Source organism: Setaria viridis, chromosome 5 (genome assembly GCF_005286985.2).
Source record: "Setaria viridis chromosome 5, Setaria_viridis_v4.0, whole genome shotgun sequence".
Classification (NCBI taxonomy): domain Eukaryota; kingdom Viridiplantae; phylum Streptophyta; class Magnoliopsida; order Poales; family Poaceae; genus Setaria; species Setaria viridis.
Genome location: NC_048267.2, coordinates 44,390,711 through 44,410,030, shown reverse-complemented (window position 1 = coordinate 44,410,030; position 19,320 = coordinate 44,390,711). Strand labels below are relative to the sequence as shown.

General features: G+C 45.3%; 3 protein-coding genes across 3 annotated transcripts; 1 reads left to right on the top strand and 2 right to left on the bottom strand.

Moving 5' to 3' along the window:
* Window positions 1-1,867: 1,867 nt before the first annotated feature.
* LOC117854456 (large ribosomal subunit protein bL27c) lies at window positions 1,868-3,630 on the bottom strand. The gene is made up of 3 exons (XM_034736646.1): window positions 3,277-3,630; window positions 2,285-2,386; window positions 1,868-2,185 (listed from the first exon to the last, which is right to left on the bottom strand). The coding sequence occupies exons 1-3, from the start codon at window positions 3,571-3,573 to the stop codon at window positions 2,009-2,011; spliced, it is 576 nt and encodes a 191-aa protein (XP_034592537.1). The 5' UTR covers window positions 3,574-3,630; the 3' UTR covers window positions 1,868-2,008.
* Window positions 3,631-9,613: 5,983 nt separating this feature from the next.
* On the top strand, window positions 9,614-13,236 carry LOC117857164 (F-box only protein 6). The gene is made up of 2 exons (XM_034739676.2): window positions 9,614-9,919; window positions 11,609-13,236. Exons 1-2 carry the CDS (start codon window positions 9,831-9,833, stop codon window positions 12,849-12,851), a joined length of 1,332 nt encoding a protein of 443 aa, XP_034595567.1. The 5' UTR covers window positions 9,614-9,830; the 3' UTR covers window positions 12,852-13,236.
* A 641-nt stretch (window positions 13,237-13,877) lies between these two features.
* Window positions 13,878-17,330, bottom strand: LOC117857163 (uncharacterized). Its single transcript, XM_034739675.2, has 2 exons — window positions 16,981-17,330; window positions 13,878-16,487 (listed from the first exon to the last, which is right to left on the bottom strand). The coding sequence occupies exon 2, from the start codon at window positions 16,483-16,485 to the stop codon at window positions 14,116-14,118; it is 2,370 nt and encodes a 789-aa protein (XP_034595566.1). The 5' UTR covers window positions 16,486-16,487; window positions 16,981-17,330; the 3' UTR covers window positions 13,878-14,115.
* Window positions 17,331-19,320: the final 1,990 nt, after the last annotated feature.

Below are 19,320 nucleotides of genomic sequence, written 5' to 3'. Positions count from 1 at the left end.
AGCAATAACTGGGAAGTTTCTCTCAAATCTATATCCAAAAGATTGACAGGCAATAACTTTTACAGCACAAACAAATGCTGCACTTCATGAGAACAAGATTTCGCCCAGAAACAAATTAGAATAGCTCGAGCATGCTAGGTCAATTATGATCTTTGTGAAAAAAAGAGATATTCTTTGAGAAGATCTTAGCAATATTCTACTCAGCTAAGAGGGTTAACATTAATTAAGTTAAAGGCACCCGATGGCTATGACTTCCTTACAGCAATCAAAATCACATGAAAACAACAATTGGAAGGTTCCTAGAAATGTGAGAAGGGAAGAAAGATATATGACATAAAGTGCTCAGTGAGTCTGTGGTACAGCTATTTCAGACATTATGCACATGCTTAACCACCTTACCTACAGCTATTGGTCTCTTAAGGTTAGCGAGCAGATGTATGGCCTCGACTATTTAAGCTTCGTTACTTTAAATGAACTTTGCAGGTAATATTGATGGACTAGTATTTCTTACCCTGCAAGTTGTAAAAGATCATTATTGTAACGAAAATTGGAAAGTAAGTCCATTAGAAGATTAAAATGTTTAAGGTGACCCAAGGTCTGCAAAAAAACCTTATTGGCATAGTAAATACTTGATGTCAAAAAGAAACCACAACAAACGATTTTTCACTTCAAGTAGAATGAGATGAGCTGTGAATGTTGATCACTTTCAAAGATTCCACAGCACAAAACGATTCTGCTTCTTGGGAACATTGAAAGAGAAAATGTTCCAGTATCTGGTGTACTTTCTGCCCCTCTCCACGATTCCACTTGCACAAAGCTTGAGGAAAAACAAGGTGGGCACTCAATAATGCTTGACTTGGCACCATCATTCACCAGTGCTACCAGCTCCTCCGATGCAGGATGAGACATGGAAGAGAGAGCAAACAGGAATCATGCTTCCTGATCTTAATTGTTCTTTTCTTCATATTATGTTTTTGATGAAGACATGCTATTAGAGTTGAGAGCCAATGAAAGGTCCCAATTATCCTCCGATAGGCCAATTTTGGAAGAGAGAGCAAACAGGAATCATGCTTCCTGATCTTAATTGTTCTTTTCTTCATATTGTGTTTTTGATGAAGACATGTTGCATTAGAGTTAACAGCCAATGAAAGGTCCCAATTATCCTCCGATAGGCCAATTTTATATTGGACAAAGGCCAACCTGAGGCTCATGCCCCTCTTTGACCAGAACGGCAGAAATCACGAGAAAGAAAAACGGGCCAAAACACTATAGAAATGCTCATTTTCCTTTTCTTTTTGAAAGGATGAAATCAATACCTAATCCACAAGGTTCGTTAAGAAAAGGCATAAACTTTGTTCTTAGCTCCAATAATTAAGGATGTTATTCTCCTTGTTTAAGCTCAAGTGGTGTACACTACTATTTTCATAATCATTTTGGTGATACCAGAAAGTAATGGTATTATTTTGGTATGAGGAAATAGGATCTAGCATCCATAGGTTATAGCAAAATGACATCTTTTTTTCTTGTGCAAAAATTGTACTAGTTGCAAGAAAACTGTTTGGTCCCTCATGCATATAATACATGAAGAGTCTGATAGAAGGCCTGTGCCCACCAATTAAACCTAAATCCCTTTGCTGCCCTACCTGTCAAAAGGATCTTTTTTGCACAATTGCTTCTAATAAGATCTGACCACATAGCACACCCCTTGATGACATTGTTCATCAGTTGATGGCTTGATGAATCCCAACAATGCCGCCTCTCTTGGAAACCACTAATTTCAAGATTCAGGTCAGCTTGCAACAACATCCATCACAAAATTACGTGGATTTTGTGGTGGATAGACCCCACAATGACTCTAAAGCATAAGTGCCAGAAAAGGTGCAGCTGATAGAACATATCTAAACAACATCGTGTAATATGACCTTGTATGGATCATGTAGTCTTACAATTCAGGGAAAAAATATCAAACATGGATTATGAAAAAGAGAAATACTACACAGGAATCTTATCAGCAGTCTGCGCTGACCTCAGAGTTTTCATCTACAACAGCTAATACCAATTGAGGCTCAACGTATCCCTCTGCTCTTGCCTTCTTGCGTTCACGCTGCATGCGGAAGTACTCTCTCTTTCTTGCTCTGTAACTGTTTGGGTTTTCAGGCTGTTTCTCATATGGGTAAACACTTACCTGTAAAAGAAAAGGTAATTAGATTAACATACATTAGGTATTCCCCCAAACCTGCGGGTAAAAGTAGATCCTGAAAAGTAATAACCAAGATCCAGCTACCTTTTTCTTGTCTGGTCCATATTTCTCAAACTTGACTAGACCATCGATCAAAGAAAAGAGTGTATGATCCTTGCCCATTCCAACATTATTTCCAGGATAGACCTGAAATTTCCAAAACAAATGTAAGAGAAACTACAAAAATGAAGGCAGAACATGAACAGGTCAACCATAAAATGGGCTTCATAAATCAAAATGAAATCCTATAAAGGGCACGGTGGCATGCACCTCATATTAACCCTAATCTATAAATATAACATTGGCAGCAAGGTGCCAAGTGAATTAAGCTGCTTAACGAGATTGCATGGTCTGTAAGATTGTAAGAGGGACCTTATCAAACCTCAAGCCATTAGACGGTATTCAATTGTCAGCCATGTTAGTTCATGCATTTTCCTTCTTTTTACAAGACACACACAATTAAGCAACTTCCAACACACCTCATTTTGAGCAGCTATGTCTGCTTATATGTGTAGAGGAAGTTCATCACCGGTTGGCTCTCTAGTGCATTAAGGTAACACTGCAAATAATTTCGATGCAGCTAGATAGCATATATGAATAAAGGCTGGTTGTTCCCCTCCCACTATCCGAGATATGCAGAAATGACAACCTTTTACTTTGCATGGTGTTAGATTTGAGTTGGGAGGTGCGGTTATGCAAATTGCACAATTGCAACATCCCAGCACGTCAAATGATGTCCACACAGCCACTGGTCTGTGTTTCTAGGTCCATCATCAAACACCTACATAATTCATCATCCTTACAAAGCTAGGTAGCTAATTCAGGGTACCAGCCTTAGCGTGTATAATGCTTAATGCTCCAACATTTACAGTACAACTTGCCCCAATTCAACGGTAGTTAAACACTTAAGGAAATGAAGTTATCTGACTGAATGATAAAAAACACACGCATGCTCTAATCAGGCGAGAAATCAAGAGCTCAGCTCTCCCTGATCCAAGAAGCAGTAATGGGGAAGGAGAGCAAGAGGAGGGCAGGACCCTGGTGCCGCGCTGGCGGATGATGATGGCGCCGGGCTTGGCGACCTGGTCACCGTATATCTTGACTCCCAGCCGCTGCCCCTTGGAGTCACGGCCGTTCTTTGTGCTTCCAGCTCCCTTCTTGTGCGCCATTTGGATCGTCAGACGCCGCGCCGGCACCGGCACACCCACCGCGGCGCCGCCGACGGAGAGCGCGGCGCGGTCTCCGCCGAGGAAGGAGGGGCGCATGGAGGACGAGGGGGACGCGAGGGAGAGGCCCTTGAAGGCTCCCGCTAGTGAGAACGCCATGGACGCCATGAGCGGAGAGGGCTGGAGAGAGGCAACGGCAGTTTCAGGACTCGGAGGGGAAGGAGATGAGGCGGTGAGGTGATAACGAAGGAGTGGAAGGGGAGACTGGGGTTGGTGTCATGGGCTACTAGTGGGCTCAAAGTTTCGGGGTTCTGGATTTTTGGGCCTTTAAAGACGGGCCTTGTGGTGCTTTACAGAGTGACTGAAGAAAGAAATGCGCGGACCAGTTGGCATGGGCTCGTAGTACTAGGCATGTTGTTTTAGGCCCATTCCCCTCCTGTATGCCACCTGGTAATATTTTCCTTTTTCTGCGAGGGCGTAAATATTTTTCCTAATTTTTTTTCGACGATCTTGCGCACGAAGTGGGCTTCTGTCTCAAAAAATCAAAATTTATAAAAACTGAGATTACACTGGTTATTGTCCAGACAGGCAGCAGTCCAGTCAAATGGTGCCTCGCTTTGCCTAGAGATTGATCTTCTTCCTCCTCCGTCTGCAGTTTCTTCACAAACAAAGCTGATGGCAATCATAGCATGGCGATGCAAGGCAATCGCTGGTACTCATTAGCTTTGGATTTCGAAGGCGACAACAGGCGAATCGAAAGCTGGAACCGTGTGGTGCGAATCGATGTCTACTTCCAACTAGCTGAGGCGAAGTGACGGTGAATGTGAAGGCAAGGTGAGGAGGAGTGGAGTTTGGGCCACCGGCATGTGAGATGGCCGGGGAAGCTACACAGGCAGGCAGGCTACGGGCTCGGCTCTCGTCTCCTGTGGACGCGGAGGGGAGCAACAGCCAAGAACATGATGATGGCCTTGACCGGATTCGGGCAAAGGCGAAGCCGGAGGACCGATTCCTTGCATGGACCCGAAGCATCATTGAGATCCTTGACCAAAGCGTTAGGAGTCGAAATCATGCCCCCAAAGCCCCACCACCACCATCCCGTAATCTTCTGTTGCTGTTGGGACTCTTGATTCTTCACAGGAAATTTTCCCTCACGGCTTGTGCTCAGAAGCATGGCCTGGAAAGCCCGTACGTGTAGTTTAGTGCAAGCACTGCCTGATGGCGATTTTCAGTTGGCAGTCAGTCACTGAAAGCCGGGTCTGATGAACATTATTTTTCTATTGACACTTTTGACGGTCAGTCAGCCTGAATCATTCACCACTTCGGCGAGACCTGAAAGTGATCTCAGCAAAATTTTGCAGGCAAATAGGCAAATTTGGTGAGAATTGAGATCACTGAGATGACAATGCAGTGATCTCAATTCTCACCCTCATGAATCCTGATGGTGGATTCTTGAAAAAGGAAACCGGAGATTTCGAAACCGAGGCCTGCAGCAGCAGCCATCAGTCGTTGCCATCATCAAGATCTCGGTCGAAATGAGGCTGCGCCACCTCTCCTCAATCAGTCAGTCATGTCGATCCGTCCGTCCATCTGTTCGCGTCCGCCGTGCAGGGCCGCCCATCAGCTTTACGGTACACCCTCCCTCCCTCCCGCTGTTTTGACGGTGCCGCGCTGCCGGCGGTGGGTCTCGGACGCTCACAGCGACATTGACCGGGTGGGTATAGGTGATGCGACGGCGGCGATCATTGCCTCGTCGGACGATTAGCCGGCGAGGACCGACACGATCCGGCAAAGCGTCAGGTCCTTCTAGGACACGCGGTCGCCACCGACGCGTCCCCGCTCGGTAATTCTTCCGCCACGGAGTTTTTCTTTTTTTTTTCTTTTCTTTTTTTTTTCATTCAGCTCCAAGAGTTAGAACAGCAAAATAATGTTGTTGTTTTTTACAGAAACGTCGGTAAAAAAAATGAAGGATCAATCTTGCACGGTGGATGGGAAGAACAATGATCGTCAAAAGGCAATTAAAAGACGTGGGCGAAAAGGAAAAGGCTGTCTGGGTCTGAACGAGAATGATGGGGAATCCGATAATTGAAGCCCTGGCTGTAAAAAAAACAAAGAAAGAAAGATCAGGTAAACACACAATCGATGCGTGATGGGTTGCACTGCACCAGCCTTTATTTGGTCTCTCGGAGACATTAGTCACCAGCCATGATGGTCGATGTGATCCCTCCATCTTAATCACTGTCACTGAGGCTTGATAATTTCTCTGGAATGGCATTTCAACCTCTAGGTTGGTGTATCGGCACGGCCATTAATACCGACTTACCGAGTTGTTCGGTTATTTGTTAAACATTACCGTTCCTTCGTTCCAAACGAGCCATGGTTGAACATAATCGAACCTCGTCTCGGCCCAGCCCAGCCCGGCCCATGTCTTTGAATACCCCTGGCTAGTCACCAACAGTTCAATCTTTTTTTTTTCTTTAAGATAGTGACCAGCAGTTCAACCTGGCTTTGCTTATAAGCTTGAGAGATCCCTAGACCCTAGGACCTGTGGTGTCTGTACCAGAAAACATGTTTTCTGCATAGTCATGCTTTTCTTGTGCAGTATCCCTTATCCACACACGAAAATAGCTGTGGATGTGTCTGAAATAGTAGTGGTAGTTGGATGCAAAGGATTATGTTTCCCATGTCCTTCTAGATGCGACCGGATGCAATTTGAAACGTGACGCAAAGCAACGATTAACTACCAAAGAAGAAGGTAGGATGGATGGCCACCGGCATCAATTCCCCCAACCATACGACAAATTTACCTACCGAGACCACAACTCCACCATATGAGAAGAATGGTTGGGTTAGCTGCTGCCGCCGCCTTGGTTGGGTTAGAGAGAGCAGAGAAAATATAATGGAGGGTGCTTTTGTTGGCCTGGCCATCATGATTCTTCATCATCATCATATCCATGGTTAAGCTACTAGTAGGAGAATCCTGTGAGTTGCAACCACTGCTAAGTCCGGTTTGTGTTCTCAGCTGGTTGGGTTTTGCCCAACCCAACTTTTCTGGTTGGACTCAACCCACCACCAGTAGGAACTAAGAGTGTGTTTAGTTCCAAGGATGAAACAGGACGGGACAATCCCTTTTTTTTTGACATGTTTGGTTGGGAGAAAAGGGAGCAGGGTCATCCCTGGGGGGATATTCCCTCCAGATACGGCATGCCCCCGTCCCTCCAAATCGAGCGGACGGGGGCGTCCCACTTCGTCCCCGTCTCCCTCCGTCATGAGCTGGGGCCGGGAGGCTGCGGACAGCGACGTGGAGGAGGTTGGGGTCGCGCCGGGAGGCTGCGGACGGCGAGCTCTGGGCGTGGCGAGTTGCCTCCATGGTCGGGGGGGGGAGCTTCGGGCGTGGTGGCCTCCATGGCTGGCGGGGCGAGCAAGGTCCGGGTACGGTGGCCTCCATGGCCGGTGGGGCGGGTGAGCTCTGGGCGCGGCGCCCTCCATGGCCGGCAGGGCAAGCTCCGAGCGGGACACCCTCCATGGCCGGCGGGTTGAGCTCGGGTCCCCAGCGGCCACGGGCGCGAGCGGCGGCGTCTCCAGGAAGAAGATAGGCTGGCAAAAAATAAAGAAGAATGTGTACATATGATAGGTGGGACCTTAAATGATAGATCGGGTCCACAAAATACTGTAGTTAACGGTGTCAAAAATATCATCCATACCACCATCTCAACCCCATTCAACCAAACAGAACCGTTCCATTCCGCTTCAACCAAACATTAGATGGGACCATCCCATCCCACAAAATTAGAACCAAACGCACCCTAAGAGACTAGTATAGTGTACATATATAAGTATACGTAGCAGATGGACTTCAAGTTAAGTATGGTGGATGAAACATCTGAAGGGAGAAGAAACAAATGTGCAGCTAAAAAACACTACAAGCGACTGATTTGCCCAGAGTGTGGCTAGGAAGTGTGGAAAAAAGCAAGGCAAATTTGGGGGAAAGCTACATTTTTTTTAAAAAAAAATGTGTTTCTCCGGGAGGTAAAAGAGAATTATAGCTAGTCATGTTGTCGTCAATAGAATAATCAGTGGCTTTAATTGTCTTACCAATGACAATAATGTGTCATGAGGACATAGGCCTGTGAAAGAAGTACTTTAGTAAAAGCAGGAGGAGGAGAATTATCATTGCTAATTATTATTACCACAGGCTAGCTAGGGAGTGCCAGGCAAAACCTTCAAGAATGCAACGATCCAAGGCATCCATCCAGACAGGAGATGGCACAGTAGATCATCAAAGGGGAAAAAGGTAGTAGGGAAGAAAATTCCCAAGAAGAAAAAAGGGGAGAAAGAAAATGATAGCTGGCCATGAGAGTGAGAGTGAGAGAGTGCTGAGAGCGAGATTCAACAATGCAATGATCCCTACCATCCCAAAGGAAGCTGTATCAACCGTGTTAGATCCGAGAGCAAAAAGAAGTGCTAGCATTGAGCAACGAAAAGAAGAAGGCTTTAGGGAAAGTAATCTTTGGATCAGGCCCTAGTAATCAGCATCCCGGCCGTGGTTAAGGAAATCTACCGCCACGGGCAGGCGGGGGGCGTGTGAAAAGAATAAAGCAGGAAATAAAAGGGCTTGTACGTACTGTTCGCATCACAGCTATAGCTGATGCTGATGGCACCTCGGCATCGGCCTCCACACGTGTGAGGGCCACCGTGCGGAACTCCCTTTTGCTTTGTGATGTCTCGTCCTAAATTCCTCTTTAATTTGCACGAATCTATCGTAAAACTCTCTGGGGGCCATGGAGGAAATATGAAAGAATTCTGCTCCATGCAGTTTATCAATTAGCCTGAAAATTCAAGTGTCTGGGAGCCCACCAAAACACTTGAGAGAGCATTGGCTTCCTGTGCAAAACATATACAAAATTAAGAGGAAGGTTGTGAATCGAGTGAAAACTATTAGGAATAATTAGAATTATTGCACTTGATTATTATTGCGCAGCAGGAGAAACGTGACGAGACCAACACATTATGTATTATTATGGCAATGCCACGTACGTATCATTGTATCTTGGCTAGTACTGCATCTATCTGTACTGAGTCTGAGTGCATATGGATGGTCGACCTGCTTGCCGTCGTCGTTGCAGGTATCATTGTATATGCTGCATGCATGGCTCGTATTATACCCAGCTGGTGTTTTATTTGCACTAAGTAATTTGTACGCAGCTGGTGTTTGTTCGTTGCGTGGTCGATCATGTCGGATGGTGATGATGATCGCTTTGGGCTAGCGGGAAGTTACCGCTGCTGTTCCATTTCCAATCTGCCATGATGGCCAATGAGTAAAATCCGATCCATCCGCAACGACAAGGGGGTTTCCTTTAGCTGATGCCTGCCGCTTTCCTCATCATGGAAAGCTCCCTTGGACGCTAGAACTTGGCCATCAACCACCTCCTCTCTATGCAATATGCTCCTCTAATTTACCATTAGGCATAATTGCATCTGAAATCAAGGTACCACGGTACGGTAGGCGCGCGTAGAGAATCGGGCTGGATGGAGGTAAGTCTCTCACTCGATCGAAAGCACTCAAAGCTACGCAACAATAATCATTGTGTCCATCGATCCATACCCAGCATGAACAACAATAATCACGCTACTTGGCCATTTATTTATTTTCTCTCTTGTGAATCCATACCAATACATAAAAATGGTTAGCATGTATTAGCAGTTAAGTGGACATATCTCAAATTATATAAGATTATATTACGTAAGATTAGTATGATCAAGAAAATGACTAAATTAAAGAAACTTTATTTATTTGCTAAACAAATACTATTGATGTTTTCTCGTGAAGCCACATGTGTTGTTCACATTACCTATCATCTACACCATGGTCCAAACAAAACAAAAAATAAGCGGATAAAAATACCCCCGTCCATTGTACACAACGACACTCGACACCCACCATAAAGACAAAAAGGACCATGTCTATTGCCGTTTTCTATCAACCTACATGGCCAACCACACACACCCATTCTAATCCTAATCCTAATCCTAATCCTATCCCCCATTTCTAACTCCTCCACACAATCCATCATCCACGAAACAAAAAAGGCATCATGCTTACTTAAACCGCACCACACCCAACCCAACCCCAACCGATGCTACTAGTATAAACCCAAGCAAGCAAGCCAAACAGACCGACCCGACCCGACCCCGACCAACCACGACACGAGACGAGCATATAGGCAGGCGCACACGCGACGCACGCCCAGGGGGAGGAGGGTGCGTGATACGCGCACGGCGTCAGCTGCAGCCGCATTTAGCGAGGCGGAAGGGGAGGCGCGGCCGACCCGAGCGGAGCCCCAACCCCAACTCAACCCGGGAAGGGAGAGAGATAGAGGGGGCCGGCGGCGGCGGCGCGCTCGCGGCGGCGCCGGCGGCGGCCGGAGATGGGGGAGGTGGCCGCGCTGCGCCAGCTCGTCGGACAGGTCCAGGAGCTCTGGGACCTCTACGGCGCCAACGCCCACCCGCTCCCCAGGTGAGAAAAACCTACCTCCTCCTCCTCCTCTCTCTCTCTCTCTCTCTCTCTCTCTCTCTCTCTCGTTCCTTGGTTACTCCGCTCCTCCTCTCTCTTCCTCTCCTCCTCGCCCGCGTCCTCCCTCCCCCTCCCCCGCTTCCGCTTCGCTCGGATCTGCTTGCGGCGGGGTTTACCCGCGGGGAATTTCGCTGGCCTCGTCAGTTGTTTTTGTTTGTTGATCTACCAGGTAGCCAGATTAGTTCCGTTCCGACCAGAAAAAATTAGGCCGGGGTAGATCCTTGGATGGTATGTTCAGCACGCATGCTTTTTCTCCTGTCTCCACAACACACGCTTCCACACACGCGCACGCTTTACCTTTCCGATTCCACTGTCTCCACAAATTTGCCCACCCGTTTCACCCGCTTCGCTAGATTTGCCCCTCCTGCCAGCGTTACTCAGGCGGAGGGACATGCCGTGCGCCCCGTAGAAATGGAACATTCCGTGGCTTCTCCTATAGTTTTTTTTTTTGGAGCTGCTGCTACTAGTTTATTATCGCCCGGTTTTGCCGTTCCCGTGGCCACAGGTTTTGGCATTGCCCCGGGCATAGGGCAAGATAATTTACGCATACCCGTGGAATGGAGCACGAGAAAGTCCGCAGAACCCGATGTTATGCTAGAGTATGCGACACCGATACTAGTGTTAATAAATCCTGGTCAGTTTGACTTCGAAGCGCATCTTTTGCACAACTTTGTTGGCAAGCGACCGAAACAAAGGGAGCGACGAAATCGACTTACCTCATGTGTAGTTTTTTAAAGCGGACCTGGTAAGCTTGGTTGCTAGGCTTAGCTGGAAATGCGACGGGAACACGATTAATCATGCTAAAGTATCATTTCCACCGTCGAGACTGATTCCGGCTCTTATGTCACTGCTATCGTTCCTGTGTATATTATGTTTGAATGCCGTGCTTTGTAGGAACAGTACTTCTCTTTGCTAAATTGTATGGACATGTCATATCAAATTTTACATGCCAATCTGTAGCATATAAATCCAATTTTCTACCTGAACTACTCATACTGCTTAAGAAGTTTTAAGTGGTGGTTGAATGTCTTCTTAGATCATGCTGTCAACTGCATTTCCATTGGACCATAAAGAATACCCTTAATTTGTTTTCACCAGGTTCCCTCTAATTACCATGGCAAATAATAGAGGCATGATGGATAGTAGTGGGAAAATGTACAAGAAGCCTGATGGTTGTTTACTACAGAAAGCCAACCTGTCAATCTGTTTGTACTTCCCATTCAACAAGCCAGAGGAACACAGTTGCAAAGCCCTTTTCTTTTTGTGTGCTACTGCACCTACGTGAATCGGTCATACACGCAGCCCCCTTTTTTTGTATGTAACCACGTCTATGTGAATGAATCCTACATGTAGTTCGTGATTTTGTCCTTGTATGAGCCGGTTTGTCGGAGTCACAAGCTTGTCGTTTTTCATAGCCAACTGTACATGAAAATGGTATTTTATTACCTTGGTGCTTTTGTACTGTTACTCCCTTTTTTTATCCAAAAGAAATGCTTGAAATGGTAGTCTGGGAGCCATAGCTCATATTATACCCTTTCCTTTGTGGCCGGCTGAAATTTCTCGTTCAAGCACTTTCCAGAACTGTTTCCTCATAAATATGGTGGACTCATTGGGCTTATGCATGTTTTACAGATGGTATTTACTTGACTTTGAACATGGTTCAATCAAAGATGATTATTGTGGAGGAAGGACTGGGTACAACTCGGAACTACTGAAGATCATGGGAACTAACCAATCTCCTCCTCGCAAGCGACTGCGGAGGGATCGAAACCGCGAGAAGGCACCCTGCTCAAATGCTACTGAAGTGATGCAACATGAGATTTGGAAAGAGTTCCCTGAAGATCTTTTTGAAACTGTCATTGCAAGGCTTCCAGTTGCTGCAATTTTTCGATTCCGCACTGTCTGCCGTAAGTGGTCTTCTCTGTTGGGCTCAGACAGTTTCTCTCGTCAGTACTCTGAAGCTCCCCATGGACTGCCATGGTTCTATACAATCACCCATGAGAACGCAAACAACAATGTTGCAATGTATGACCCATCATTGAAGAAATGGCACCACCCATCTGTTCCTCTTGCTCCTACAAAAATAGTTATTCCAGTGGCGTCTGTGGGTGGTCTTGTCTGTTTATTGGATCTGAGCCACAGGAATTTCTACATTTGCAACCCTCTTACGCAATCACTCAAGGAGATCCCACCCAGATCAGTGCAGGGATGGTCAAGAGTCGCAGTAGGGATGGTGTTGAATGGAAGAAGTTCTAACGATGGCTACAAAGTAATGTGGTTAGGAAATGATGGGACTTATGAAGTTTATGACTCTACAAAGAACACGTGGTCTTGTCCAGGAGTTTTTCCTCCAAGCATCAAACTTCCACTTGCTCTGAATTTCAGGTCACAGCCTGTGGCGGTTGGCAGCACGCTATACTTCATGTGTGCAGAACCAGATGGTGTTTTGTCATATGATGTAAGCAACGGGATTTGGAGACAGTTTGCCATCCCACTGCCATTGCATCTGGCTGACCACACACTTGCCGAGTTCCAGGGAAAGGTCATGCTTGTGGGTCTGCTGTGCAAGAATGCAGCGACCTGCGTCTGCATATGGGAGTTGCAGAAGATGACTCTCCTCTGGAAGGAGGTGGACAGAATGCCAAATATCTGGTGCTTAGAGTTCTATGGTAAGCACATGAAGATGACATGCCTGGGCAACAGTGGTTTGCTCATGCTCTCCTTGAAGGCGAAGAGGATGAACCGCCTTGTTACATACAACCTTTTGAAAAAGGAGTGGCAGAAGGTTCCTGATTGCATGCTCCCATGCAGCCGTAAAAAGCAGTGGATAGCATGTGGCACAGCATTTGATCCGTGCCCCTCAGCCTTGGCCTGATAGGTCTTTTTACCTTCTTCGACCAAGCATGTCGAAATTGTAGCCATTTCATATCATTGGCCTATCTTTAGATATTTCGAAGTTGTTGTCACAAGGTTCTGTGTTACACACAAATCCATGGCACTGGTTTGTTTTGTATCGCGCTCAAACAATCAAACTATTTCCTTATTCACCTGTCGGAATTTGGGTCGGCAAGCTACGATATCAACTGGGCAAGCCGACCTGAACATGTTAATGGTTATTGTAGTCCAAATTGGAATAGTGGTTCTGTATGGTCTTGGTGTTGGTATGTTTGGTTATCGTTTCAAGTTTGTAATATTTCTGGATGTGCAGTTATCTGCCCAGAACTGAGTTTATACAATAATAACCGGGATATTAATGTTTTGATTCTGGTGCATCGGGATGTAATGGTACTTGTTACCATTAAAATATGTCTGTCTTATGTTTCAGTCAGCCTGATACCTGTGGATTAGCTGAAGCAGTTGTGACGCATGAGCTGTTTGGTACGGCTTCATACAAATTTGGTTCTTAATGAGAGAAGTATTGTGATCCCCGTATCTGATACTGTCTCCCGCAATGCAGCATACGCAGATACCATTCCACAGTGCAAAGCCATGTGGTTAGCTGCTGTTATGCTGCCAGATTCTCACCTGTAAGGCTGTAAGACGTACGAATTCAGCATTCCACAGTGCAAAGCATTGTGGTAGCTGCTGATATGCTGCCAGATTATCACCTGTAAGACGTACGAATTCAGCAGCTGCAGGATTGCACTATCCCTGAATCAACTGTTCCGTAACAAGCGTAGCAGAATTAAAAAAAAAATGCTCTGCCTGAAGAGAAACCTGCCCGTATCGAATTGGCTGTTTGGAAAAGCCCACGCTAGCAACTAAAACGAAACGTGCTGAACTAGGGAGAACAAATACATTTCACATCAACTGCAGCAAGCATCAATCACGGAAACAGGTTAACCGCATAATTAACAGTTAAAAAAATATGGCGGAAAAAACTTCACAAACTGAAGCGGAATTGTGTGCAGAAGGCATATTTGTCATGTATTTCTTCAGCTCTGATGCAAAAGCATCGAGAACGAGAACATTTTGGGTCTGCAAACTCTTGACAGGAAGCTGCTACATCAGCACAAACTGGGGTATATAATGTACAGTTCAACAGACACAAGCATGACCTAACTGATGACAGGTTTAAAGAAGAACAGTTTCTAACACAAAACCAAAATACAGACCAAGCACCAGCTTCAAGTGCAAAGTTATTTAGCATGGCCAGACGGCGGAACCACTTGAAGAAGTTCCTGTGGAGTTGAGCCTGGATCCAGTTCATAGCATCCCTTGGGAGCATTAGGCGCTTCTTCTCCGGTAAGAACATGGAATGGCACTTGATGTGAAAATCGTAGCATCTCCTCTTTTGGAATCCTCCGGCCTTTTGTTGAGTCATAAAAGGGCTTAAACACTGACACAAACCCAGGAACTTTCATAATAGGAATTACAGAAATTCCTTCGTCTGGGTTGTAGCTATCAATGACCTTTACCAGTTCATACTTGTACATTGTATCATCAGGTGTAAATTCATTCCAGTCAGGGGACCAGTTCTGATAAAGAGCCCAGATATCACCTTTTTGGGGGAAAATTCTTATGATGCCACCTGGACCTTTCTCACACTTGACCTTATGTGAGAACATATTCACTTGGTCAATACCTTTGGATGCACCAACCTTGAACTCACCACAAGTCTTGGAGTATCCATATGAGATCCAATTGGAAGATCCAAATTCATTGCAGTCATTTGCTTTGAGGTAGGCCAGCCTAGCTTTAAAAGGACGAGCAGAGAGAACTTTTCTAATCAAGGCGTAGTAGCGAGGCATACCATCTTCTTCATCATACATGGCCCATACTTGATCACTTTGAAAAGAACTTTCAGAATAATCACCGAAATTGAAGAAATCTGCATCAGGAACAGACATTTCACCAGAGCCTTTATCAGGAGATGATTCCTGGTCCAAACAGCCATATTTGTCAACCACATGGTGCTCTGTTGCTGGATTGGAACCAGTTGCACCATCTCCTAGTTCTTTCTTGTGTGCCTTGCGGTTTCTCCTTGTATATACTATACGCACTTCACGTGACCTCCACTGCCATGTCTTCAATTTTTCTTCTAAACCAACATGTTTACTGCACTTCTCCCTCTGCTTTTCTTCTGAATCAACTCTTTTGCTAACCAACTTCATGACATCATCGTCTTTAGGATCAACTGAATTGATGCTTGGTTTCATCTCAATTTTATTGACTCCAATTGCTGTGTTGCAGACACTTTTTGTGCTGCTTTTCTTGCTATTCTGCATCTTTTCTTTACTTTTCACATTGGCCTTCTTGTTGTTGAACTCCTGCAATTTCTTCTGAATATGTAATTTCCCACTTTCAATTAGGATGCTACGGACATCTAACTGCATGAGTACTCTGCCAAAGCTGGTCCCTCCAGCATCACCAGAGGATTCACAGTTAAGATCAACAGAAGACACTTTGCGTTTCTTGGCACCTGATGTTTCAGCTGTAGATCGAGGCCTTCTTTTTGCTGGGCGCATCGGTTTGCATCCATCGCCATCAGGGCAAGAGCTTGCTGACTGCCAGGTTGCTTTCTTGCCACTATTGACACGCTTTCTCTTAGCTGCTTCATGTTCCCTTGTTTTTGCATTTGCTCGTTTGACAGAAGAGACTGCATGTGCATGTTTCCTTACATCCTGCATAATCTTTCTGGAATCCGCTTCTTCATTTACAGCTGTATTAGCCTCACCTGCATCCTCTTGGACAGTATATCGAGTACTATTTGCGCATGTTGTAGATTTGAGCACTGCTGGATAGCCATTCTGGTTGCCACATGAAACTCCTTCCTGTACTGGTGTTGCCATGCCAGGAACTGTATTGCCACCAATGTTGTTATTAGTAGCCGTTGGTGTTGGCCCAGTAGGGTACATCGTAGTACTTGAAGTTGGATGTGGAACTTCAACAGCAAGAAACACATCATAACAAGTAGTACACCTCAGAAGCTGGTTGACATATTCCCTGGAGTACTGAAAGGTATTTAAACATGAACCACAGTTTGTCCAGAATGTGTCTGGCACTTGGTGGGGCGCCATCTTTCTAGGTTTGTCGCAGAAACCATTCACACTTGATGTGGAGGAATTGGAAGTGTTACGGGCACTTGCTTTGTTATTATTCTGTAGGCCGCACATACACCTCTTCCGGTCATACACCATCCTCTTGGCAGTATCTGACAACACACTCCAAGCATCTGAGATGAGGTTAAATGCGGCTTCAGCACAAATAGACCTGTTCTTGTCAGGATGAGTTTGGAAGGCCAGCTTCTTGTATCGCTTCTTGATTTCCTCCTCATCAGCCAAGGGTGATACTTCTAAGAGGTCATACCAGTCATTTTCCCCTCCAATCTTTTTCTGTGCCCTTATGTGGACATCCAAGGCTACAATCATCTGATCAATGCCCTCAAGAGGCTTAAAGAGGGCCCTTGCTTTCAGGGCAAACTTCTTTGCACCTGCAAGATCATTCTCCCTGAACTTCCTTTCAGCAATATCCTTTGATCGCGCTGCGTCATCTCTGTTGCACTCCATATCTGCAGATAACCTCATGAGTGTCATCACTTCATAAAGCAAAGAATATCAAGAAAAAATGACACGACATCGAAAGCAAGTCCCAATCAGAATGACGAAAGAAGTGGATTCAACACTCAATGAAGAGGGTGCACGAAATGTTCAGTACACAGCACATACATGAATCTGAATAATGTCAAATACAATGTTCACAGGAACTCCACATTTATGGAATATATAATCAGGCTTTCACACTTTTCGCTGAAAAAATATTCATGTTTCCATAAAAATCGATTCTGTTTCCATCAAAATCAGCAGGAATTGGATTCAGACATCAATATTCATGTGTTGGGTGCTATCTGAAATTTTAGTAAGAAACTGTTTCCCCCAATTTCACAATGTAGAAAAAAAAACAATGCAGCAATCCGATCAGAAAACATTCGACTTCCAAACAAGATCAAAGTCCAAACAGACTACGTATCAAGATAAGCAAGAGTATTTTGGATTGCAACGAACCGAATCGGGGAGGAGCTGAATCGGCTGCGCGGTTGAGGACTCCTAGCACCCGACGGGCACCGGCCTGGGCGCGGCGCTGCGCGACGGCGCAACAACAGTGATCGAAAAATGCGAGCTTGACAGAGAGGGCGGCGGCGGCGGCAGGGGACGACCATGAGGCCGCTGAAGCGAGCGGGGGGAGGAGGGATCTCGCGCTCACCTCGTCGGCGATGAGGAGGGCCTCATCGTCCGAGGGAGGCAGGGAGGAGGAGCACTAGGGCGCCCGCGTCGCGGGGCGAGAGCGCCGAGGACGAGATCGATTTCCTGACGAATTATGTGGGGCAGGTATCTGGGCTATGGCTAACAGAGATCGGGTCGTTCCAAATTCCAAATTTAAAAGCTAAACCATAATTCGGACTCGGAGAACACTTAACCCCACGGCTTGGAGAAAAAATATCTTTGGATGGAGATTCTCCAAAATTCTAGAAAACACTATTCACTGGTTTCCAAACTTACGACATTTGTTGCTAGTCTTCCCAGCTAAAATGGCAATTTATTAATTTAGTTGGTTTGGTTTTTCTGATTCGTTCTGTTGCAACGTACAAGATGAGATCTTTAATTTGTGTGTCTTGCATTACATACTTTCTCCTTTTTTATACGTGCAAGTCCAATAACACAAACACTTTGTCAAGTAGGTATGGGACAAATGGTGAGCATACTTCGATAAAACCACTTAGTTGTTATCGCGATTCTACTTCCACCTTCAACAAATAATCACCAGCAACTTCCATAACACTATCCTCATATTCATTAAGACATCTTGGATTATGTGATGCATGGTATTTAGCTTAACTGGATTTGATAATATTATATCATCTGGTTTCTATGTGAACACTTTCGGTTCTAAATTTGTTTAATGTTGTTGTTTTTAGAATAAATGTGACTCATATAGTCTGCTTGATTCTTTCTATAAGTACAATAGATGTGCATATTTGATAGTCGGTAATTTAGCGACGCCATGTTAATGGGTGTGATGCTTTGCGTTGTATCAGGTGATAAATGCGTGTACCATGAACCTAGTGCCTTCATGTAGACAACCTTACACTTGGTGTTTGGACGTGCTATGAACGATGGTGAAGCCATTTGGTGTGCATTTAGCCTATATTCAACATAGAGTGTAGGTGGCGAGAAGAATAAGTTGATGGTTTCACCCTCATGCATGCATATGAGCTAGTAGCACGAGTCATACTTCAAAGATCCACATTGTGCCTGGATTATTGTGATCTGGCATGGTTCACCCTTGGACACGCTGTCAATATTTACTAAGCCTGATCTAGCATCTGCAAGACTAAGGTGTTGCTAAGGGTAACAGGTAACCTTCATATTGGATTTATAAGTCCCTTTCATCACCCGACTAACCTCCACTGAAGATTTCATAGTGATAGCTTTCTAAAACCGTACAAGCGGCTAGGTCATTTAGAGGCAATGATATAGCACACCTAGTGTTACTGCATACATGGCAAGTAGCTTATATTGGATCTTTGTATGTGATTTCTTAACATTGCTAATGATAGCAAGGTAAAAGATACTGTGCATGAGCTCCTTCATAATCTTAATGAGCGTTCTTTCCTAATAAAATGAATGCATATTCCACTTTTCAAAAAAAAGTATATCAATACTGTACGGATTCACTTAGCCACACTAAGTATGAATATTTGTTACGCTAATATGGATTCACTTTTTTTTTTTGCGAATATAACATGGATTCACTTAGCAACACTAAGTATGAACTTTTACGTGGCATTACCATTCCACCGATCCTCCTCCATTGCAGTGTCATCGATGGCATTAAGGTAAAGGATGTCACAACTCAGACATGAGTTGCCTTCCAAATTTGGTAACGATTTTAGCTTATACTCTACTTTATAACCATAAGATCTACTTACACTCATTGGGTAACCACAAGATCTGGTACGAGGACGTTACCTTATTGCGTAACCACTATATGAGGTATAGTGTAAATGGCACTCTTTTTTTTTAGTGGCGCGGGAGAGAAGGAAGAGCACGTCTCCATCACCGCGACCGAATACTTTGCAAACCGTCAGCCATCGTGCGCCGTTGGCGCCTTGCAGGGAAATGAACGAAGAACCGGGCCTTGTATAGCCCATCATAGGCCCATTCCTGACCCAACGAGTGGGCTGGGGGAGGCAGGCGCTCACCCCTGCCTGCCCACGTAAGCCCAGTATCTCCGATTCGCCGTCGTCCTCCGCTCACTCGCCGCCATTCGCCAAACACCGCCGACCGTAAATCAGCCCATCAACACGGGGTGCGGCTGCAGCATCGAACAAATCAGTGGATCCT